The sequence below is a fragment of the Dermochelys coriacea genome, chromosome 4 (assembly GCF_009764565.3).
Source record: "Dermochelys coriacea isolate rDerCor1 chromosome 4, rDerCor1.pri.v4, whole genome shotgun sequence".
NCBI lineage: Eukaryota > Metazoa > Chordata > Testudines > Dermochelyidae > Dermochelys > Dermochelys coriacea.
The window spans coordinates 9255921-9280498 of NC_050071.1; the positions used below are offsets into that span (position 1 = coordinate 9255921).

The 24578-nt window shown below is 41.1% G+C and overlaps 1 protein-coding gene across 9 annotated transcripts in view; it reads right to left on the bottom strand.

Moving 5' to 3' along the window:
* Positions 1–24578, bottom strand: part of CENPC (centromere protein C) — a 71316-nt gene that overhangs the window by 4806 nt on the left and 41932 nt on the right. For 4 of the 9 annotated variants that reach the window (XM_038400621.2, XM_038400623.2, XM_043513178.1 and 1 more), the window contains exons 15-18: positions 22434–22529; positions 21894–22048; positions 21147–21237; positions 14198–14270 (exon numbers count right to left, since the gene is read on the bottom strand). In XM_038400621.2, coding sequence (XP_038256549.1) covers positions 14198–14270; positions 21147–21237; positions 21894–22048; positions 22434–22529 — 415 coding nt within the window. Of the gene's footprint in view, positions 1–14197; positions 14271–14780; positions 14871–21146; positions 21238–21893; positions 22049–22433; positions 22530–24578 lie in introns of all 9 variants that reach the window. The other 5 variants (XM_038400625.2, XM_043513181.1, XM_038400624.2 and 2 more) reach the window with 3 other exon arrangements.

Below are 24578 nucleotides of genomic sequence, written 5' to 3' on the forward strand. Positions count from 1 at the left end.
TAATTTCTTTAAATTGCCCATTTTGTGATACAATGAAGGTGAGGTTAGCATAAAGGAAGGATACAATTTATCAAGTTCAGGTATCGTCTTCTGTTGCCTTTATGGAATAATCACCAGTTGAACACTGCCTTTTGGGTTGTTGATGAAAAAACTCATTACTCCTACATGAATAATGTAAGAACTAGTAGAAACCCAGGACAGGGATCTAAGTTACCATGGTGGCTACGTTCTGTTGAAAATGGCAATGGATATATTTCACGTGCACAGTCAAACTGTGTTCTGCTCTTCCATTTCAACAGACAAAGTTCCATTCAATGGCATATCTGACTTTGAAGAATCTAAAGAAACTTTTTCTGCAATCTTACCATAACAACTTTACCATATTACTTAACTCAACAATGTTTACTTTCAAAAAAACTATTTGTGACTTTGGCCCATTCAATTGCTTCTTTCCTATCGCTCCCTTTGATTTTAGGCATGTTGGTTTAGGTACGTTCATTACTGATGGTTGATAATCCCTAAACTCTCTTCATACAACTGCAGTATTGAACAGGAGCTTTCATGTTTACTACAGTTAGAACAAGAAACCACCAACTAGTGAATTCCCAAACTTACTTTATTCATACACCACCTTCTTAAAAAGAACTGTTGTGAAGTCAACAGAACATTCAGCTGACATACAACCAATGCCATAAAAATACTTTTATAATTTTTCTCCTATTAAGCAGAAAGAACTGTGATGTTATCACCTCCATTTTTATTTTTTACAGTTAAAGTTTTCATTTCATTTGAAATTAAAGCCTAATGTTTCTAGGATGTGTTATATTTCCGTAAATATTTCAGACTAACATGTTCAAAATGAAAAAAGGAAATGGGGCATAGCTATAGTAGGAGGCTGTATTAAGACTATCAGAAAATACTGTTTCAGAGTAGCAGCTGTGTTAGTCTGTATCCGCAAAAAGAAAAGGAGGACTTGTGGCACCTTAGAGACTAAAATTTATTTGAGCATAAGCTTTCATGAGCTACAGCTCATTTCATCGGATGCATTCAGTGGAAAATACAGTGGGGAAATTTATATACACAGAGAACATGAAACAATGGGTGTTACCATACACACTAATGAGAGTGATCAGGTAAGGTGAGCTATTACCAGCAGGAGAGCGGGGCATGGGGAGGAGGGAAAGCCTTTTGTAGTGATAATCAAGGTCGGCCATTTCCAGCAGTTGACAAGAACATCTGAGGAACAGCGGGGGGTGGGGGAGGAATAAACATGGGGAAATAGTTTTACTTTGTGTAATGACCCATCCACTCCCAGTCTTTATTCAAGCCTATGTTAATTGTATCCAGTTTGCAAATTAATTCCAATTCAGCAGTTTCGTTGGAGTCTGTTTTTGAAGTTTTTTGTTGAAGAATTGCCACTTTTAGATCTGTAATCGAGTGACCAAAGAGATTGAAGTGTTCTCTGACTGGTTTTTGAATGTTATAATTCTTGACGTCTGATTTGTGTCCATTTATTCTTTTACATAGAGACTGTCCAGTTTGGCCAAAGGACTTGGCAGAGGGGCGTTGCTGGCACATGATGGCATATATCAGATTGGTAGATGTGCATGAACGAGCCTCTGATAGTGCGATACTCACCAGCAACACACACCACACCACAGAACCACTAACCCAGGAACCCATCCTTGCAACAAGCTGTTGCCAACTGTGTCCACATATCTATTCAGGGAACCATCATAGAGCCTAATCACATCAGCCACACTCCCATAGACGTACTCCAATTCACCTCACATCTGCCAGTGATATATGCCAATCATTGCCAAGCAAATGCCCCTCGCCAGTACATTGGTCAAAAACGGACAGTCTAGTAAAAGACAAAATGGGACACAAATCAGACATCAAGAATTATACATTCAAAAACCTAGTCGGAGAACACTCAATCTCTTTGATCTCTCCATTACAGATCTAAAAGTGGCAATTCTTCAACAAAAAAACTTCAAAAACAGACTCCACGAGAGATTACTGAATTGGAATTAATTTGCAAACTGGATACAATTAACTTAGGCTTGAATAAAGACTGGGAGTGGATGGGTCATTACACAAAGTAAAATATTTCCCCATGTTTATTCCTCCCCCTCCCCCCTCCCGCTGTTCCTCAGATGTGCTTGTCAACTGCTGGAAATGGCCCACCTTGATTATCACTACAAAAGGCTTTCCCCCCTCCCCCGCTCTCCTGCTGGTAATAGCTCACCTTACCTGATCATAGTGTGTATGGTAACACCCATTGATTCATGTTCTCTGTGTATATAAATCTCCCCTGTATTTTCCACTGAATGCATCTGATGAAGTGAACTGTAGCTCACGAAAGCTTATGCTCAAATAAATTTGTTAGTCTCTAAGGTGCCACACTCCTTTTCTTTTTGAGAAAACTGTGTAAATCTAAAGAAAAACGACCAAGAATTAAGTCAAGAGTTGAATCAGATGTTAAGAAGCCTTTACATCTGTTAAGTATTTAAATCATTCTAATGCTCCTTCATCTGACTCTTTCCAACTTGCAGAATAAGGTGGTTAGTCACCGTGTGGATAAACTGACATTCTTTGAGATGAGGGTCCCGTGGGTGTGTTGGTGCATGCCTGTGCCTTCACTCGATTTTTACAGCATACTCTTACTAGTCCATACACATAGAGCCTCCCCCCAACTCTTAGTGTACCTAAATACTATGCGTGCGCCTGTCTCCTCAGTTCCTTCTCTACAACTGAGGCTACCCCAACTCCGAAGTAAGGGGAGGAGGGTGGGTAGTGGAGCACCCACAGGGACACACATCACGAAGAATGTCAGTTAATGCTCAGGGTGAGTAACCTCCTCTTCTTTGAGAGAGATGTCCCTGTGGGTGCTCCACTCCAGGTGACTGAAAACAGTGTATCTCAAGGAGGTAGGGACTTCAGATTTGGTAGGAATGCAGTAGATAATACAGCTCTGCCTAATCATGTATCAGAGAGAGGGCCTTGAGTAAGGGCATAGTGTTTAACAAATGTGTGTTCAGAAGACCAAATGGCCACTTTACAGATGTCAGCCAGGGGACTTGGCGTAGAAAAGCCACGGAGGTAGCCACAGATCTAGTGGAGTGAGTTCTGATGCCAGCTGGAGACGTCACTTATCTGATAGTACAGTCGGATACACTCAGAAATCCAGTTTGAGACTCTGGGTAGAAATAGGTGTCCCTTTGGAATGCCCTGCGACGGAGACCAAAGTCTAGAAGAGTTCCTGAAGGTCTTGTGTTCTATTCAAATAAAAGGACAAAGCCCTAAATACATCTAACGTATGCATGGTGGATTCAAAAGAGTTTGCATGTGTTTACGAAAGAAAGTTGGTAGAGGTATCGGCTCATTGAGTGGAATGAAAATACACCTGTGGAAGGAATTTGGGTGTAATCGGAGCGTAACTTTGTCCTTAAAACATAGTGTCTATGGTGGGTCTGCACACAGAGCTGCTATTTCTCCTGCCCGTCTGGCTGAGGTGATTGGCACTAGAATGCGGTTTTCTTAGAGAGGTGTAGAGAGAGCAAGTGGCTAGGGTCGAATGGTGTGTTGAGTTAGCAGGATAAAATTAAGTGAAGGTCCCATGGCGGGGTAGGAGGTTTAATGTCTGGGATAGGGATTGGAGTCCTTGAGAAAAGGCTTGGTGATGTGGATGAGCAAAAACAGAGGCATCGTGATCTTGTCATGAAAAGTTGTAATAGCAGCTAAGTGGTCTTTGATGAAGCTGAAAGAAAGGCGGATTGCTTGAGGTCTATATAGATATTCAAGTATAAGTGGAAGAGGTGCAGAAGTTGTTTAGTTGAGCATCGTTGTGTGAGTCGCTTCCACTTTTGGAGATAGGTGATGCGAGTAGATTGTGTTCTGCAATGTAGGCATTCTTTGAACCTGCTCAGAGCATGCTAGTTCATTTGGGGAAATCATGTAGGTACCAAACTTGAGGTGAAACATGGACAGGTTGGGTGAAGAAATCGGCTGTGTTGCTGCAAATAGGAGGTTCGGAGTGAAAGGCAATGAAATTGGTGGGCAGATTGACATTCTGGTGAGGAATGGAAACCATGGTTGTCTGGGCCACGACGGGCAATCAGAATTACCGTGGCATGATCTGACCGTATCTTTGTTAGAACTCTGAACTCTGTATCGGAGGAAATGCATATAGTAAATCCTGGTGCCATCGGAATGCATGAAGTTAATTCTTAACTCTGAACATCTCCCAGGGAATGTTTGCCCAGTCCCGCTCTGGAGCAAAATTTGGGACACAGTGTTTTTTACACTTGCGAAAAGATCTATGGTTGGGTAGCCCTAAATGCAGAATATGTTTTGGATGATCATCTAGTTTATCTCCCATTCGTGATCCCAGGGAAAGCATCTGTCCGCTGTGGTATTCATAGGTCCGGGAAGATAGGCGGCTGATATCCAAATGTTGTTCGCAAGGCACCAATTCCAGAGCTTGATGGCTTCTGTGCAAAGTGAGTGAGAGCAAGCTCCTTCCTGCCTGTTTACACAGAACATGCAGCGATGTTGTCTGTCATTACCCGTACACGTAGGTTCCGGATTAATGGGAGGAAGTGACGGCAGGCACTGTGTATGGCTCTAAGTTCTAGGACATTTTTGTGTAGGGAGGTTTCGGTTGAAGACCATAGCCCCTGGGCTGTGTGATGGGACATGTGTGCCCCCCACACTGTGAGAGAGGCATCCGTAGTCATTATAAGGGATGGAGCATCTTGGAGAAAGGGGACTCCTGAGCAGAGGTTGGAGGGAAGTGTTCACCATAGGAAAGAGTCTTTGACTCTGAAAGGTATGGATAAACGCTTGTTTAGAGTGTGTATATTGGGTCTGTAAACCATGGCCAACCAAGCTTGGAAGCACCTCATGTATAGTCATACATTTTTGACCACGAAAGTGCACAAGGCCATGTGACCTAATAGTTGTAGTCAATCTCGAGCAGTGACCTGAGGACTGTTGCAAAGTTTCATGGCCAAAAGTTTTATGGAGTTGAAGCGGTCAGGCAGGAGAGATGCTATTCCCGTCCGGGAATCGAGGTGTGCTCCTATGAACTCCAGGTGCTGGGTAGGAGAGAATGTGGATTTGTTTTTGTTTATTTGAAGGCTAAGGGATAGGAAGCAAGCGATGGTGAGCTGAGTGAATCGAAGCGCTTCATCGAATGTTGAGGCTTTGAGGAGACAATTGTCGAGGTAAGGAAATATTATAACCCCTTGTTTCCTGAGGTGGGCCGTGACTATGGCTAGGGGTGTGTGTGTGGATAGCCTGAAGGGTAGCACCCTGTACTGAAAATATGTAGAGTCAAGGGTAAAACGAAGGAAACGTCTGTGGGATGTATAGTCACATGAAAATAGGCATCCTGTAGGTTGAGGGTTGCAAATCAATCGCCCTGCTCCAGCGCTGGGATTATGGTGGTGAGCGTAAGCATTTTGAATTTTTGCTTTTTGATAAATTTGTTGAGCCGCCTCAGGTCGAGAATAGGTCATCATCCCCCGGTTTTCTTTTCTGTTAAGAAATATTGGGAATAAAACCCCTTCCCTCTATGTCGTTCAGGCACGAGTTCCACTGCTCCCAATAGGAGATGATGTACTTCTTGGAGGAACAGCTGCTCATGAGAGGGGTCCCTGAAGAGGGATGGGGAGGGTGGGTGGGTGGTAGGAGGCCAGGATAGGAAAGGGATAGAATAACCAATTGTGACGATCTCTATAACCCACTTGTCGGTGGTAATGTTCTGCCATTGATGGGAGAATGGTAGTAGGCAGTGTCCAAAATTAGGACATATGGTATAAGTGCTGAAGTGGGAACGTTGTTTTCCAAACCCTTGACCAAGGCTTCAAATCTGCTTATTAGTTGGAGGGGGTTGAGATGCTATCGAGGAATTGGGACAGTGATGCTGGTATCTGGGTCTCTGGCGTTGCTATTGTAGCTCATGTGATCTATGGAATTGCTGGGTATATGCAGGGTAGCTGGTGCTGGATGCTGGTAAGGTTGATATCTGTATTGTTGCCTTCTGGTCATAGGGGTTTGAATTCCTAGAGACCAGAGAGTTGCCCTTGAGTCTTTCATTGAATGAAGTACGTCGTTCATCCTGGAGGCAAAGAGTTTGTTGCCATCGAAGGGAAGATCTTCAATGGTATTCTGGACCTCTAGAGGAAAGGAAGAGGAGGAGAGCCATGAACCTCGGCACATGACCATTGCTGTAGCAGTGGATCTTGCTGCAGTGCTAGCTGCACTGACGGCTGCTTGAAGAGTGGTACGTGAGATGATTTGTCCCTTGGAAACTAGAGCCATGAATTGTTGTTTCTTTTCTTCCAGAATGTCATCAATAAAGTCCATGAATTTGTTGTAATTTTTGCCGTCATATTTTGCCAGAACAGCAGTATAATTAGCAATGCAAAATTGTAAAGTGGAAGATGTGCCTACTTTATATCCAAGGAGATCTAATCGTTTACTGTCCTTGTCAGATGGGGTGGAACAGGGAAACTGGTGTTTGGTCTTTTGGTTGACTGAGTCTACTGCCAGCAAGTTTGGTGCTGGATGAGTGAAAATGAATTCAGAGCCCTTGGAAGGGATGAAGTACTTGTGGTCCGCTCGTTTACAGGTAGGTAGGCTTGCAGCAGGAGTCTGCCAGATGGCCTTAGCAGGTTCCAAAAGGGCTGCGTTGATCAGTAATACAATCCTAGAAGAAGAAGAGGGCTGTAGGATGTCTCTTAACTCATGCTGTTGTTCAGGAACCTCCTCCAAGTTAATTCTTAACTCACTGGCAACTCTTTTGAAAAGGTCTTGAAATAGTGAGAAGTCATCCGAAGATGTCCGGGGAGAAGGAAGTAAGGCTTCATCAGGAACAACAACTGGGTCTACCGGGTTTGAGGCAGGTCATGACTGATCCTGCAGTTGTGATAGTGCTGCCTGGTTCCTTACGACAGTGGCAGGTTCGTCAGCTGGCGGTGCCGAGCAGGTGTTGTGCCTGGCTGAGGTGGCATAGTGAGTGTGGTCTCGAGGATAAGATACCCCTGGGGTCCAATATTGCCAGTGGTGGGAAGGGCATAAGTAGTGCCATCCAGGGGTTTACATACCATGGGGCAGGATCCTGAGAGTAGGATGAGGTAATTTTTCTATGACTTCTATTGATTGGGGTCTGAGGAGGAGATTTGATACGGTGAGCATTTCCCCTGCAGTCCAGCTTCCTCATCACTGGATGAAGACTGTCCAGACCCTGACTGAGCATTTGGAGAGAAGTAGGCATTAGGTAGGGGTGACTGCGGGATGGGCGACACCAGCAGGTCCCTTGACTGTGTAAATTGCAGTGCTGGAGCCCCTCTGTGAGGTGAGGGCTGTGCAAGAGGAATCTGCTGTGAAGAAAAGTTCCTCTGCACCAGTGTCCTAAGCGTTGTTTCACTGCCGGCCAGCCCAGCGGATGCCTGTGCCAGGAGAGCAAGAACAGCCTGCGGGGGGTCAGGCCTATCAGCCTATGTTGGCACCGTGACAGAAGCGGTGCCGAATGGTGCCATATGAGAGGCAGGCAACTGGAAGCCTGAAGCTTTGCGGTACCACCGCAGCCGGGTTTCACGCAGCGCCGGAGGAGCCCGGCACGTCAAAAGTGCTCAGCCAGGGAAGTGCCGGGAGGGAGGCTGTAGACCTGCCCAGGGAAGTCTTCTCCCGTGAAGTTCCCTTTGCAGGTGAAAGAAGGTGTCATTTTTTGGACTTTTTTTGTCCTTCTTTGAGGCGGGGGGCTGTGGTGTGCAGCGGAGCCAGAGTCGGCGCACGGGTCTGAAGCTGACCCTAAGGATTTCTGGAGGAGGAGCAGTTTTAGTCTCCGCTCCGTGTCCTTCCATGGCCTAGATTTAAGCTTGCTACAGTGGGCACATTTTGGGGGGGGCGGGGGGGGGGGGAATGTGGGACTCCACCAAACATTTAATGAATTTTGAATGGCCATCCGACAGAGGGATGGCATCATTGCAGGTAGAGCAGCGCTTAAAGCCTGGGGAGCCAGGCATGTCAGAAGCGGCTGCTGCTGACAGGAATAAAGAAAAAATATTTTTTTTGAGAGAGAGAAAAAGATAGAAAACTGGTAACTAAGTACTACTGGTAACAAACTAACTAACTAGAAAGGTAATTGTAACAAAGGGAGAGAAAGTCTCTAATGAGTCTGCTGAGCTCCGTCTCAGGCCGGGGACTATAGAGAAGGAACTGAGGAGACCAGTCGCGCACACGTACTATTAAGGTACACTCAGAGTGGGGGGGTAGGCTCTGCGCATGCGCAACCAGTATGAGTACTGCTGTAAAAATCTGTGAGAGAAGGCGCAGGGATGCACCAACACCTGGAGTGGAGCACCACAGGGACATCTCTCAAAGAAGAACTGTATAGACCCAACATTGCACAAGGTCATGAGAGTAACCTGGAGTCTTAGAGGAGATGTCGATGTTTTTATTTAAAAGACACAAGTCTCATCTAGCCTTGCAAAAACCTACTCAGAAGAAAGTCTTCAACTTTATAGTAAAAAATTTGTTGTGGGTGTTTAGGCATATAAATGAGCTCAAGCAGATCAGAGAGCATTTCAGCTGGCTGCCCCCAGACCTGACAAATGACCACCACACCGGAGGGAGCGTACACACACAAGAGATTTTACTCAGTGTTCTTTCACAACCAACCAACCAAAAGTGTCTTTGTCCACAGGCAAGTGTCTGGTTCAACGGATCAGGAACGAACAAGGATCAATCTCTGTTGCCACACTAGTCTGTAAACTGGGCCGTCCTTTGCTTCAGGGTACTGGTAAGTTGTTCCTCTCTCTCAGGTGAACATACTACAAAATCAACAGAATACACCCAGACCCTTACTTAAACAAGATACTTTGATCCAGAGGCTTATGATGTACTTGAATCAGTTTTGTACCACCTGGGACTAAGGGTATGTGTTTACTGTTGCACAGAGTCTTAGAGCCCAGGTCAAGTGACTTGGGTTCACAGGAATTAAACTGCCAGAGCTAAAAATAGCTGTGTTGACATTCCACTCGGGCTGGAGCCTGGACTCTGAGCCTGAACTCCAGTCCAAGTGGGAAAGTCTACACTGCTATTTTTAGCCCCGCAGCCCGAACCTTGCAAGTCCAAGTCAGCTGATGTGGACTCAAACTCAGCACAAAGCAAATAAATCAATCATGTTAGAAACTACGCTGGGGCATAACATGGTTTTTGGCTTTAGCTCTTGATTAGTTTTCATAAAATGTGTTAAACTGACAGCCTTGAGCCTTAAATTTTTGTCAACAGACCAGGCACATCTCTGGAGGCATCAATGGAATACACCGTAATGCCATTTTGTCTTTTTCATGCCCATGATATGGACGTACCACCTCCCGGAATACAGAGAAGTTCAGTCTCAGGTACCTTCGATCCTTGATCTCTCTGGCTAAGCCTACCAAAAGTATGGTAACTATGCTATGGATGTGCCCAGGAAAAGTAAACTGATGTCACCATTTCATCTCATACCTCAAAAAGTACAGCTAACAGTAAACACCAATCTTGTTCAATACTAACCTGGCTCAGATCTGAACAAGTAACTTACTAGATAAAATGCTCTGTATTCTATTACCTAACTAGAGTCATCGAACTCACTTTTATATAGCATATACAATAGACATCATTATGGTCTATCAAGTAAATAAACTGACAGGTTGTCCTATTTCCTTGGATAAAGTTATTGTACCATGTAAATGATGTGCATTATACAAACCCCCTAAAATAGCCGAATATAGATGCTGAGCTAAAAAATAACTGTGCTTAGAGGTCCACCTACTGAACTATATCGGAAACATTTCTAGTAATAGACTAGACAAGATTTATAAATGTAGGACTACATTTTTCAAAAAGTGTTTGATTTTCACTACTACTAGTATGTTTTTCCTATTCTGCCTTTCCTTCTTCCCTAAGAGAAAATTTTCCATAAACTATATGTCCTTAAAGCCAGTTTTATGTGCATTGCACTTCCTGTTTTAGGAACTCAGACTCCCTTTTCATGGCATACTGTGGGACCAAGGAAACGTCTACTTCTCCACTATCACTAAAAGAAAAGGAGTTCTTGTGGCACCTTAGAGACTAACAAATTTCAAGTGAGCTGTAGCTCACAAAAGCATATGCTCAAATAAATTGTTAGTCTCTAAGGTGTCACAAGTACTCCTTTTCTTTTTGCGAATACAGACTAACACGGCTGCTACTCTTAAACCTGTCCACTATCACTAGTTGGTTTAACAAGGTGTTCCATTATTTATCTCAAAATGAAGTCTGTCCGAGGAAGATTAACTAAGTCTGTGGGCAGAACACGAAGGTACAAATGTCCACTGAAGAGTCAAGACACCTATTTGGAGATATCTGCACACCTTCTCCAAACTCTACACACTAGACATAGCAGCTTTGGGCTAGGGCTGCATTTTAAGAGAATAGCTAACACCAGGATTGTAAGCGGGCACTGCTACTTAAATAAAAACCAGACCTTCTGAGACCTAGCTTAGCTCAGACTTTGTTCTTTACAAGCTTAAATGCCTTTGTCGCTTGTGTTAACTCAAGCACATTGGGCTTTCTTGTTAAGGAAGCTACTGGAAGGCAGCTACCAACTTCTCCACTCCAAACCCCCTCTTTCAAAGGAATGATATTCTTGGAAAGTCTAAGCACTTTTGAAGACAGCTTTGAAGTTAGTTAGCAGCTGACAAACCAAATACAAGGTACTGTGAAGCCAATTCATCTTCACTATTTCATGTGTGCCAGAAGTTTAGCATAACAATCACTACCAAGATTTTCAACAAAGTGATTCACGGGTAGTGGGTCCACAAACAGCTTTCAACTCCTATTTAGCTTTTTCTACTTCCTCCTTTTCCTGTGCAATGGCAGAGGTAATTCAGAAAAGGGAGCCTATTTTAATAGTTGTGGTTTATCCTTATCTTAGGCCGTAATGAAACTTGACTAGCCTGGGAGGCTAACATTATCCACACCATCTGCTGTCTAGGCACTTGGCTTCAGGAGTACACTGTACGTTCATGATTTTCCCAGAGGTCCTCATTACTATCCAGGAAGTCATGGAGCATAGTAGAGGTAAACGTTAAGAATTCTAATGTGGTTGGCAGTTGCCATACTATCAAGGTAAAAGATGCAAGGTAAAATAAAATACCCACATATTCAGAACGAACCATACACTCATTCTGTAGTCTTCGTATATAGCTGGTCTAGAGGTCTATATGAGACCACTGCCCCCTTTGAGGCAGTGTAAGGGGCCAGATGATCTGTCAAAGGCTCTGGTGTTTAAGCAGGCCTCCTGGCTTTTCCATGAGGTGCTGTTTGAGATACAGTTCTCCAGGAATTTGCATTCTCTTGAATGACCAGCAGATACTGCATGTTTCTGTTATGTCCCTCATCCAGACACAGCAAGCACTGTGCGATCAGTGAGTGTGGGGCTCTTCAACCTGGTGAGGGCATATCACTAGATTTCAAACTAACTACTTAAAATGAATACAAACTTAAGTAATGGGTACGAAATTACTACTAACAATCTTCAAAAACAACAGAGAAAACTCACTGTAATGCAGTAACTATAAAGTAAACTGCACAGGGATCTCCGACTCAGGCTGCAGGTAGTGAGAAGGAACTGGGGGCACAAGGGCAGTGCCACCCTTTTACCTATCCTCAGGAAGGGGCCTGAAGTGGCACAGGGCACATGCACCATCCCGACAGGTACTATTACACAAAGTTCTCCAGCTATGACACACTGAGCATGTGCACATCCGAGTCCAACATACACCTGCAAACACTCAAAGAACAACTATTGGCATTAACACTAGCTCTGCCTGTAATATTTTAACAACGCACTAACGAACATTTTGTGAAGATAATTGAACTGCTTATTGATAGTGAAGCAATCTTAACACTAAATGGATCAAATTCATAGAGAAGTGCTCTAAATATATACCTAGACAATTAAAATGTCTTATTTAAACCATGATAAGCTGATAAGTATATAAAGCAGGAGAGTGCCTAGTAATTCAGTGACTCCCTTTGATCCTATTTACATCTCTCTGTTTTGTCAAAAAAACCCAACTGTCCCTAATGTTGATACACATATTTGAGATCTTAAATCTCAGCATTTTCCTGGTCTAGAATGTTAATCCCAGGCCAATAAAATTAAATAAAATTCTTGGCTTGAAAATCAACAAGTTTGCGGAAACCTCCTGGGATCACTGGCCATGGAAACCTGAGGAGAATAGTACTCTCTCTCTGACTATTTCAACTTTCAATGTTAGGTGGGATTGCAGAAAAGGGATTCTGACAGATCCTCATGCATTATAATAAACCTTCTGGATGTTCAACATTCATATTTTCATCTGTAAAAAATTAAATATAAACGCTGTATTTTATTTTCATTTATGACCATCAGGTCTGTTAAAACTTGACATATGAAACTAGATTTGTTAGGCATTAAACAATAAATTGATAAGGACATGAAGACTCAGCATGCAGTGTGATCAGACTTCTAAATGATTAAAATGAAAATCTGTATTCCAATGTATACAAAAGACAACTTGGAAATAGTTCAGCATTCAGTCAGATTGTTATTGAATGGGGGGAAATGGATTACCAATGAGATGAAGGTTCATTAATTTCAATGAGAAGTAATTTGTCAAGCAACATAGGATGTGTCAAGAGAGATTACTTAGATCTCATCTTCCTTTTTCAAAAAAAAAAAAAGGAAGAAAGATGAAAGCAGTGAACTGCCAGGAGAAAATACAGTTGTTACAAAGAGACATTCAGAGATAGCAGAGAGAAAAGTTGTCAGCTCTGGTTAACGTCTTGTCCCCTGAGATACATTACAGTGCAGTGACATCAAACTGGACAGACAATTGTAATTGCTATTATGAATGACACAAGGATAAAAAGAGGCCTGAAGTATATGCTGTGACAAGCAAAATAGAAAAAATCTACCATAAAAAAATATTGTCCAAAACTTCCCCAAATACCAACTTTCCATTGGTCCAGTTTCTCAAAATGAGGCATTTTGCATTTGAAAAGAGCACGTGAAAAATCTCAAAATTGTCTGCAGCCTCTAACAATAACCACCATAACTTGATGACTTGAGGAGAGGGCACAGGACAAGCTGGTATAAATTTTCAACCAAACACTATAGTTCAAAACTTAACAATTCATTTATTAAGATATGATTTTTAAAAAATTAATATCTCTACCTCTCTATTACAGAATCGAGTCTTTATACTGTATACACGCAGGAGATCAGAGTTAATTGGTACAAGGGACCCTTTAAGTGTCTTAAGGATTTGAAGCTCAGCCTCAGTGCATGTACTTACTTAGACTATGGAAGCCACAGACCATTTCTCAATAATCTGTATAATTTCAGGACCACTCCATTTTATTTTTGAATTCTAAATTTGGGCACGACAACTGAAGTCACTGGGAGGTGTTGGGTGCCCAGCAGTTTTGAAAGTCAAGTTACTTAAGAGTCAAACTTAAGGTACCTACTCTAAAAACTGCATATACTTCAAGCTCTTCAAATGTCTATATTTGTAAAGATCAGTGTGTATTTAGAGTAATACATTTTTAACAAAACCATTTTGGGATGACATTTTACTCAGCTCGAAAGTTGTAGGTTTCATAATACTTACTGCTAATTAGAAATAAAAGTTTTAAAAAACATTTTTATGAGCTGCTCAATCGTATCAACTTCCTTTTGACAAAAAAAGATTCTTAATTCCATAGGAGCTCAGATGTCCTATTTTTGGTAGTGGAAAAATTACTTTGTATATGCACAGCTATAACATTTAAAAATGCAAATTTTTAAGAAATAGAACATTCAGAGGGACATAAAAAGAAAAGGAGTATTTGTGGCACCGTAGAGACTAACAAATTTATTTGAGCATAAGCTTTCGTGGAAGTGAGCTGTAGCTCACAAAAGTTTATGCTCAAATAAATTTGTTAGTCTCTACGGTGCCACAAATACTCCTTTTCTTTTTGCGACTACAGACTAACACGGCTGCTATTCTGCAACCAGATGGACATAAAAGGCCGTTTTATATTCAAGAGTAATTGGATAATAGAAAACTACACTGCATATAAACTTGAAATATATATTAGTTAAAACCTTTATGTACAAAGTTATTTTCCCTACCTTTCTCCTTTCAGCTGTGTGAAGAGAAGAATACTTTCCTCATTCAGGAGATTGCGTATGTTGTATCCATTTCCTAAGAGTAAAAATAAAAAGTCATCAGAACGTTTTATTGTATTATGACCACATTGCTGTAGCATCACTTAACTTTGAACACTTTTCCTATAGGCATTTTGAACTCTTTGGCAGTTAGGATAGGTCGGCAACTTAAACAGGATTTCATCCATAATTCTGAAGCAAGATAATGGGCAAGCCATCAAAGTCTGAATTTAATTTAAAATGTATTAATAGTTGGGAGGAAAAAATTGCATCTAGAATTGCTTATTTTGATATAGAGTTAGACTAATTTTAAGAGGATGTGTATTGAGGAGTGTCTTGAAGGGAATGTGTAAGTTTGGGCCATCAACAGCTATGAGAATTTTAATAAAAGCCGTGATTTTCACACCAAGAAAAAAAAAACAAGTCTATCCCATCAAGGGGTTCAAATTTGTAACCGGAGTTCTCAAAAGTAATGTCTGCAGATCATCACTAGCGATTTGTATGCTTACAGCACCATAAACTTAGAACCATTTAAAAGGGTACATACTTCTTGTAGAGCAAGGCTTTTGATATGAGGTCTACAGCCCCTACCACCTTCAATGCCTTTCCACTTATTCAGAATACCAAGAGATGGACCCTAAGGAAGTGGAGAAGGATGGAAGTTAAGCATAGATCTGTAGAGGTCATACACAGAGATCTTACCAGTCACAGGTAAGTAGTCAATTTTTTCCCTTCAGAAATTGCCACTGCAGATCAACCTCCTGAAGGAGGGCTGAGCGCTAATTGAACAGGGACAGCCAGAATAAGATGACAGGTTGAGAAATTATTGCAGGGGTGGCCAACCTGAGCCTCAGAAGGAGCCAGAATTTACCAATGTACATTGCCAAAGAGCCACAGTAATACGTCAGCAGCCCCCCATCTGTCCCACCACCCCCACTCCCAGAGCCTCCTGCCCACCAGAGGCCCTGCCGATCACTGCCTCTCCTTCCTTCCCTCCCCATCAGCTGTTTTGTGGCATGCAGGAGGCTGGGGCGGGGGGGCGGGGAGAAGGGAGGAAGTGGGAGAAGCAAGGGCATGGTAGGCTCAGAGGAGGGGGTGGGAAGGGGTGGAGTGGGGGCAGGGCCTGTGGCAGAGCCAGGGGTTGAGCCGTGAGCACCCTTCGGCACACTGAAAAGTTGGTACCTGTAGCTCCAGCCCTGGAGTCAGTGCCTATACCACACATTAACTTCTGAAGAGCCGCATGTGGCTCCGGAGCCACAGGTTGGCCACCCCTGAATTATTGCTACAAGAAGTTATAAACAGAGATTCAGTGGCAGCTTTGCACTTCTCTAATAGATATTTGTGGCACTCTGTACCTCAAAGCAGCACCCTGAACCCCCATATTCACCCGTCATATAATTATATTTCATTCAAAGCATGTCATGTAAGATATCATACGAAAGGTCACGATCTGCTGAAACTCACTGTTCTATCAAAATATGTATATCATTAATGTGTATGAAATTAAGCGATTTTGAGTTCAGTAGTGGAGTTGTAAAGGATTGACAATTCTGTAAGAGAAGCACCACACAATGGGGACTGTTCAACTCTGTGACTCAGCAAGGCCCATCAGGTATGCCTGGGCTAGATTCTGTCCATAAACAAGAATTAAGAGTATAAGGGACAGGGGCATTGTGCTTTTAACTTTCTCCCCCCTCACCTGCTCTGGAAGCAAGAACACCAGGAAGACAAAGACTTGAACTGAGGAGACTGTTCCCAGGCATAAAGCGGAAGCCTGTGTATTAAGAACTGTATGCTACCTGCAACATCCAGTGGGGTGAGAAAAACTGCTTGATCTAAATACTGCCTAGTCTCATAAGGTTTTAGATTTAGACTGTGCACTTACCTTTTATTTTCTTTGGTAACTATATCTGACCTTTTGTGCCTACCACTTATAATCACTTAAAATCTATCTTTCTGTAGTTAATAAATCTGTTTTATATTTTACCTAAAACAGTGTGTTTTGCTTGAAGTGGCTGGGAAATCTCAGTTCAGTTTACAAAGGCTAATGTGTCCACTCTCCACATCAAGGGAGGGGTGGACTCGTAAAAAAACTTACACTAGTCAGGCTTCTGATCAGGACAAGGTGGTATATTCCTTGGATGCAAGATTGGGGGTTGGGAGATTTGCTGGTGCCTATCTCTGTGTGATTTGTGAGTGGTTCAGGGAACATACATGCAATCTAGCTGTACGTAGGGCGTCACATGCTGTTGTACTGAGTGATAACAGCGCCTGGAGGAGTTTGCTGCTGGTCACTAGCAAAGCATTGTGAGAGACCGTGCAGGCTAGAGAATTAAGGGGACCCAGTGATAGCCCAGTTCCAGGTTGTACCCAGGGATCCCATCACAATATTACATAAAGTTCCATCAAAGCTGCCTTCAGCCTAGTGAAACTGACTGTCTACTTCAGAATCATCACTAATTAAAGTCTTAACAAGCTTGAACAGTGTCTGATCCATTTACAGCAAACTAATATGGAATAGATTCTATTTTAAATTTATCTTGGAAGGAAAAAAACTAATTAACAAAAAGTTTGTCCCTCTTAACATCCAACTTGTGTAACCTCGCCTCGACAGGTAAATTATGTAGTTTCAGAAACCAAACGAGAGGTGTCAAACTGATTAAAGTGGAATTTTATGACAAGTTTAAACAGAACATTAGTGTGCAGATGAAAGACCAACTTAATGCAATAAATAATCAGCCAAAGTTGATAACTTGCTGTCTTCCTTGCAGATGTTATAGCTAGGAACAGTATTCAGATGCAGATAAATGGAATACTTCAAGGGCTCAGGGTGTAACTATCACTCTACTCCTGGGAGACTGCAGACAGGCATTTGCCAGGATGCACCACTGCAGTAGGGCTGTGGCTGAATGTAAAAAGAGGTTAGATTGTAAATAATGTGTTTTGTGTGATGCTCAAATGTCCAATGGATCAGCGCAACTGCAGCCTGAAAGGTATCAGGGAAAAGATGCCCCTAAGGGAGTGGCTAAGTAGGCTTTACCCTTTATGCCTGTAATGAGGGGGAGCAGTGCCTGCTGCTTTTCTTTTCTAAAGAAGGCTTTGAAAGCCAACTCTGGGTACCTGAAGAGCCACCAGTCACTAGATCCAGATTTACTCACAACAGTAGTAATTGTTGGTTCTAGCTCCATCTAGTGATCTTACAACCAGATAGGGATTCTGAGACCAGAGTAAAAAACTCAACCACCCCAAAAATACCCGAAACTCTTACCAGATGTTAGTGCATTGTAACAGAGGCTATCTTCAGGTGGGTCCAATCAGTTTCAAGTGTCTCAAATCTGGCAGTAAGTACAGTAATTCCCCTCACTCTACCTATAATTTTGGCTCTGGCGTGGTTGTGGATTTCACTGCTATTTTTGGCTCCAGAATTTGTTCTTGGGAAGCAGCCTCCGTTGCTGAACTCTCTACAGTAAGAGGTAGGTCTTCCCTAAGCTCCAGATAGCCTATGTTGACCTCTTACCCTTCAATTTTGAGTCTGAGGCCCTGCATTCAGAGAGATGTCAAGGATCTAAGGGAACTGAATGCTCAAGGGAGATCAAATAGATGTTCATACAATGCCCAAAGTCTTTCACCAAGACTTATTCCTTTCAGTGAAAGAGGTTCTTAATGTGGGCTTCTGTCAACGACTTGATCCCTTTTTCTGCCTCCAATCCTAATATTCTGAACTACTTATTTCCACCACAGATTGGAATTAATTCATTACTATTGAGATGAACTTTGCATCCATGTCACCCTCCTAAATCAGGGACTTAAGATATCGGCCCTTTACTGTGAAGAGGTTTAAGAAGAACCTGTTTTATGTTAATACAGTTTGTAAACCTGCTTTATCACAAGATTTCAATTTTGGGCTAATGAGAAAGATAGCAACTAGAGAAACAACAACCTCCTGAACCTGTATTAAATTGGAACCAAATCCAGAACAGAGATGAACTGATCAAAAGATTTCCCAAAAGCTGTGTATAATGGAATTGATTACACAACAGTAAAAATAAATCTCTTCCCCCAAAAGGGACTGGGGAAAAATCCAACATTTATTTTTTATGCAGGAACATGATTGCCTGGAAAAAGTTCAGACTGCTCTTGTATCTGATTAACTGAACAGGTCATAACTAAGGAAACAATTATCCCTCCCTCAAAATATTACAGCAAGGAATAATTACAGAGGAAAATAATAGAAAAGACCATTTTTAACATGTGGCTAATTGGGTTTTCTTCAGTCCCATAATACGCCAACTCAGACCATATTATAACTAAGGCTCTGAATCTGTCTCAGAGGTCACAGAAGTCACAGATTCCGTGACTTTCCGCAACACGTTTGACTTCCACAGCTGCAGTGGCCGGTGTGGCTCGCCCCAGGGATCACTGGAGCAGCAGTGGTCCCGGGGACGGACAGAGAGCTGTCCCCAGGAGCCTCAGAACAGTGGGCGGACATAGGCAGTCAACCCCCGCAACCTGAGCAGGGGCCAGCCGTCGGCCACCGGGGACCCCGCAGAGCAGCAGTGCCTTAGGAGCAGCTAAGGTTTAGTCATGGGTATTTATAGTAAAAGTCAGACAGGTAAGGGGCAGTGAATTTTTGTTTATTGCCCGTGACCTGTCCATGACTTTTACTAAAAATATCTGTGACTAACTCTTAGCCTTAATGATAATCTCCTACCAGCAGATGAAAACAAGGAACAATTTTTGTGATGTCAGACCCCAAATAAAGGAAGATTTACCAGCTTAATACATTCCTTTAAAAAACTTCCTTTAGAAAACTTCCTGAGCAGTAAAAATAGTAAAAGCAATTGTGACAATATAAAGAAAACTCTATTTTCACCCCCAAAATTGTGAGGCATTGTAAAAAAAAGTCCCAAAAGGTACGATTAGAAACTAACAAAGGATGTTCTAATCCCCTCCAACATTACAGCAAACCAATAGGAATAACCTAGCTGGAATATTGTGAAATTTGTGAGAAAAGTCAGTCACTAAAAATTGCTTTTTTCCAGTGCCTCTAATATCCAACACTTCAAATGCTTTCTTCAGCTTCAGCTACCGTCATTCCTTATAGCTCAGTCACAACTATTTTCCTGTATCAAGTTTATTCACAAGGTTTCTTTACTTTTGAAGTGAGATCTTTTTTACTCTCTCAATATTATGTTTTTTTCTTTAGTTTTTTTAAATTACAGAGAACTCTCACAGAACTCACCATTACCTGAGTACAACTGATTTTCAGTTCAACTCCTCTGTCAATGTTTTGTTTTTCCTACCAGATTTCAGGATCCAAGAGCAACCAAATCCTTTTCTAACTCTACAGGCACAGGAGATTGGATTCTTTGGCAATTTTAGTACTATTGATCCAGTCATCTGCTGAAAGTGGCTACATCCAAATCTAGAACTAAAAGTCTTCTGCAGATGAACAGAACCTGCTTCATGGTTATGAGCTCCAAGGCATTTGGTATGTTTAACTCAATGACCCTGTCCACACGTCAGGACTTTTCAAACCTATAATTCCCAAAGGGGGCAAACTCTTTTGATGGGAATACTGGTGGAAGCTTTAAGTTTAGACAAGGCTCATATTTAAACATGGCGGTAAAAATAATTGTGCCCGTCTGAACCATGGAAAGAATAGTCAAGGGGAGTTGGCTTCGGTAGTTTTACCATATTTTTCATAAAGAACATGCAAGTCCTTGAAAGTCAGATGTCTGTAGTTATTGGGTGGATAGACGGCTGCATGAAAAATTAGCATCCATAGTACCTGTAGCCAATAGAGGGCCAGTAGTAAGATTATATGGTGAATTCACCAGGGGCTTTAGATGCTTGCATTTATTAAAATGCACCTAACAGTATTTGTAGCGACAGGGTGTTCTGGCAGGTGCAATCTAGACTAAATCCTGCAAGGCTTCAGTACATACCTTTAAAGATGCATTATCCATAACAACAGAGAGGACAGGAGCCATCCTAACCATGTCATCTCCAGCCCCTGAAAAGTCTTTGACCCTTTGCTTTGGACTACTAACCTAAAGACAGAAAATTCTGCTAAAACACAGAGCTGCAAACTAATTACATTGAAAGCCAAATAACTTAGTCCTTGCCTACAGTGGAGCTGCATCGCTTTCATTATACCCGTACAATCCACCTAGCTGGGATGCAGTTATGTCAGCATAAATGTGTTTTATACTGGTATAACCATTCCTGTACAGGAAGGGGAATAATTATACAGGTTTAAATCACCTTTATGCTGATATAACTGCATCCACAATAAGGCTTCACTGGTATGGCTTTCAGTAAAATATATATCATATCCCTAACCAACCATAAAGTTACACCAGTAAAACACAACTGAAGACCAATCCCAAAATAAGCAAGTTGGTTTAGCGGACTAGAAAAGATCAAAGAACTGAACAGTGTTTGGCAGTAACTTTCACAGATTGGAGATGACATCACTATTTCCTTTTTCCTGCCTTCTGCTGGTAGCAAGATATAATAGCCGTTATTTGGGCTAACATAGTAGGGATTTTCCAAAACCTTTTATGAAAGTGTTAACACTTCAGGTAGTACTGCTACACTTTGTACTAGCCCTTATTGAATGATTGAAGACAAGGGCATAGCTTTTGGCTTCATGGTGCACTTGAAGCATGAAGATAACCAACATAAACATACACTGTTTTGTGTTACTGCTTACACAAGATGGACCACTAACTTCTCTCTGCCTTTGGGACTTATTCATCTCTTAATGAGGTTCTTATCCCCAAATTCAGCAAATGTTATCCAATTATTCCCTATCTTTCTCCTAGCACCCCCTCAGCTTAATTTCCACCACTTATACTTTCCCTTCAGCTGGTCCCTTTGCAACAAGTTGTTTTTAAAATGTACTTACCTTCTGGAACATAGAAAAAATCTCCTGTAGTCAGATAATAGGATGTCTTATGAAGGGTAACAATAATCTTGCCACGGATAACATGGAAAGCCTTCAGAAATTAAATCAAAAGCAAATATTTTATCATTAGTGAGATATTTTCTTTGCAAAATGATTGTAGTACTAACAAAGAAAAAAAATCCTATATGCTAAAACTTTCCCCCCCTCATATACACTAAAGTTTTTTGTATAAATACAAATTAAAACCTCCAAAAAACTCTCAAAAAACAGTAAGCCCCTAACTCCTCTCATCACTCCCCCAACCCACTACAATTTATGGTTGTGAAATCAAGCATTTAATAAAGACAGGTATTTGAAATGTAAAAGTCTTAATGTAGAAGAAAATTTTACATTGCTACCTACATTTTATGGTATTTATTAAGAATATATGGATATTTTTTCCATATAATGAAGAACACAGGAAGGCTATTGTATACCAGGTGACTCAGTTACTTTTGTAGAGCAAAATTTAACTTGGTGAATTTCCCTTATTTTTCAGTGTTTGATTCTACAATTTAAATGTTTCATTAACATGTTTTCTGCACGTATTCCTTTTTAAGAAAACATGTAATAAAAGTTACAAATACAGCATTAACTTCAAGTAGTAGAGTACTTCTAACAATACTAAATAGGTCTTTAAAGTATCGAAGACTTTCAGTACATGGTATTTTGCTATACAAGAATATATAAGGAAACTGATGTACTCACTATATTATCTGTGTAAACAAATTGGTGCCCCTTTTCTTTAAGTGGTTTCAAGATCAATTTACCAGCAGCAAAAACAGATGTGTTCAGGTTTTTATATATTTCCACTGACTCATCATTAAAGAAACAAGAATGATTACTTCCAGTGTTAACACAATCTACAGAAAAACAAAATTGACAGAAGCTGAACAATAATATCCACATGTATATTAAACATTTTTGTCATTAGCACAGTACATCCTCCAATTTCTTAATCATATCGAGTATTCAGCATAGTACTTTGTTATAAGATTCCAAAGTACCAGGTTCAGCAGCAGACTGAAAAATTCTAGAGTAATGTGCTATCTCCCTTTTTCCCCTTCTCTGGCTCCCCCGACTTTCTGCATGAAGAAGAAAGAGGTATATCTCAGCACCTCAAGAGTTTAGGTGTGCGGAGGAAGCCCTGATCAGCATACTTCCCTGAATGACCCCAAAGGAGGACCAAATTCTGCAATCTTGTCACAGAACTCCTCAGAACCTGGTCAAGTCACGTCAGCAACTTACCTAGCAAAACCTCTTCATTAATTGTTGGATCCCATACAGCAGTTGGCTTAGAAGTATCTGCTAGGGAGACATTCAAATGTTCAACAACATGACTCCCTGCAAAAGAACAGTGTAAAAAAACTAATCACTGTACATTTTTAAACCAACCTGAGATTATGCCACCACCACTTTCCAAATATTTTAGAATTCAAATGCGTAGTTAAGGATTTAAATAATTCCCCAAATTTTAAATATTCAAATAGGTTGAAAGACTACTCCCTAAATAAATGGGAATTACTTGTAATACTAAATTTTGGAAGCTATAATTTCTCAGTGGAGTCGCTCTCTTATGCAAGACAGACAGGGACTCCTGAGAACAGTGGTATCTGCTCCTGTCACAACAACAACAACAATACATATCCAAGACCATCTACTTTCTAAAGTCCATTTGCTGCTTTAAAGACGCTGAAGTTCCTGAAGCCACTTAGAATTTTAAATACTTTATGAAATCCAAAAAAAGCCTTCCCCCTACTAAATTCTGATGGAGGTGACTGAGTGAGTGGGAATACTGAAAAATGAAACCTTCAAAGAAAAATTATTACAAGTGAAGGTTTTCCTTTCCTTTACAAGCTTACAGGATCTTCACTTGGAGATTAAAATCTCAAGGATATATCTAAAATAAAAGTAAATCTTCCAGCCAAACGTCAGGAAGTCAGTGTAACTTCTTCTTGCAAAGTACAGAAAATTAAGACTCCTCTGAGGAAAAATCTTCAGGACGAGTGAAGGTAACCAAACCAAAGAAAGATATCCCAAATCTCACACAAACTAAGGGGCAGGACAGTTTGGGAACCCTATAACTGGGGAGTATAGCAGTCAGAATCTGGATTTCTTTCTCAATGTCAAATGCAACCTATATCACTTCATAAATACATGGAGAATACTACATGGCAGCTTTGCAGATATCCTAACACAGGGACAAATCTAAGGCTGGAAACAAAGCCACTCTGCCTCAGATAGATAAGTTTTCACATGACCCTCTCCAAACTGCAGGCCTCCATGTGCTGTAGCAGTGACAGATGCAATCGGATAGACATTTCTACATAGTTCTCTTGGTTTCAGTAGAACTTGGGGATTTATGTTAGAAAATGTACTCAGTTTTTTTTCATTTAAGGGATTTAGTCTGTATCAGCTAAAAACCCAGTGATGTTCATGAAGTGTTGATGAAGGAGTGCCTGTCTTATTAAACTGGAAAATTACCACCCCCTTCAGAGGGAAATTCAGAGATGTCTGAAGTACCAGCTAGTCTTATGAAATAAAGTATAAAGTATATATAGTATAAAGGTTTAGTCACTAGAACCTAAAGTTATTTTGCTACCAGATGAAGTCAGAAATGACTTACCAGGTAGGAAACATGACCCCGAAAGTACCAAGTGGCTCAAAAGCAACATTTAGCATAATCAGGAACATATTAATATCCCATGACAGAGGGCTCTTTACTGGGGGTTTCAAAGGCATGCCTTAAGTGAACCTGATAAATGATGGCAGAAATTCATCTTCTTTCAGCGATTTCACGATAGGTCAAACCTGCTGCCAAAATGACATTTAGTAAATGGGCCTTCAATCCAGATTAGGGCTGTTGATTAAGTGCAGTTAACTCACATGATTAACTCAAACAAATTAATCATGATTAAAAAATTTAATCACTGTTAATCACAGTTTTAAATCGCACCTTTAAACAATAGAACAACAATTGAAATGCATTAAATATTTTGGATGTTTTTCTACATTTTCATATATATATTTGATTTCAATTACAACACAGAATACAAGTGTATATTTTTGATTACAAATATTTGCACTGTAAAAATAATAAAAGAAATTGTATTTTTCAATTCACCTCATACAAGTACAGTAGTGCAATCTCTGTCATGAATGTGCAACTTACAAATGTAAAATTTTTTTTGTTACATAACTGCACTCAAAAATAAAACAATGTAAAACTTCAGAGTCCTCAAGTCCACTCAGTCCTACTTCTTGTTCAGCCAATTGCTAAGACAAACAAGTTTGTTTACATTTACAGGAGATAACATTGCCCTCTTCTTTTTTACAATGTCACCAGAAAGTTAGAACAGGCATTTGCATGGCACTTTTGTAGCTGGCATTGCA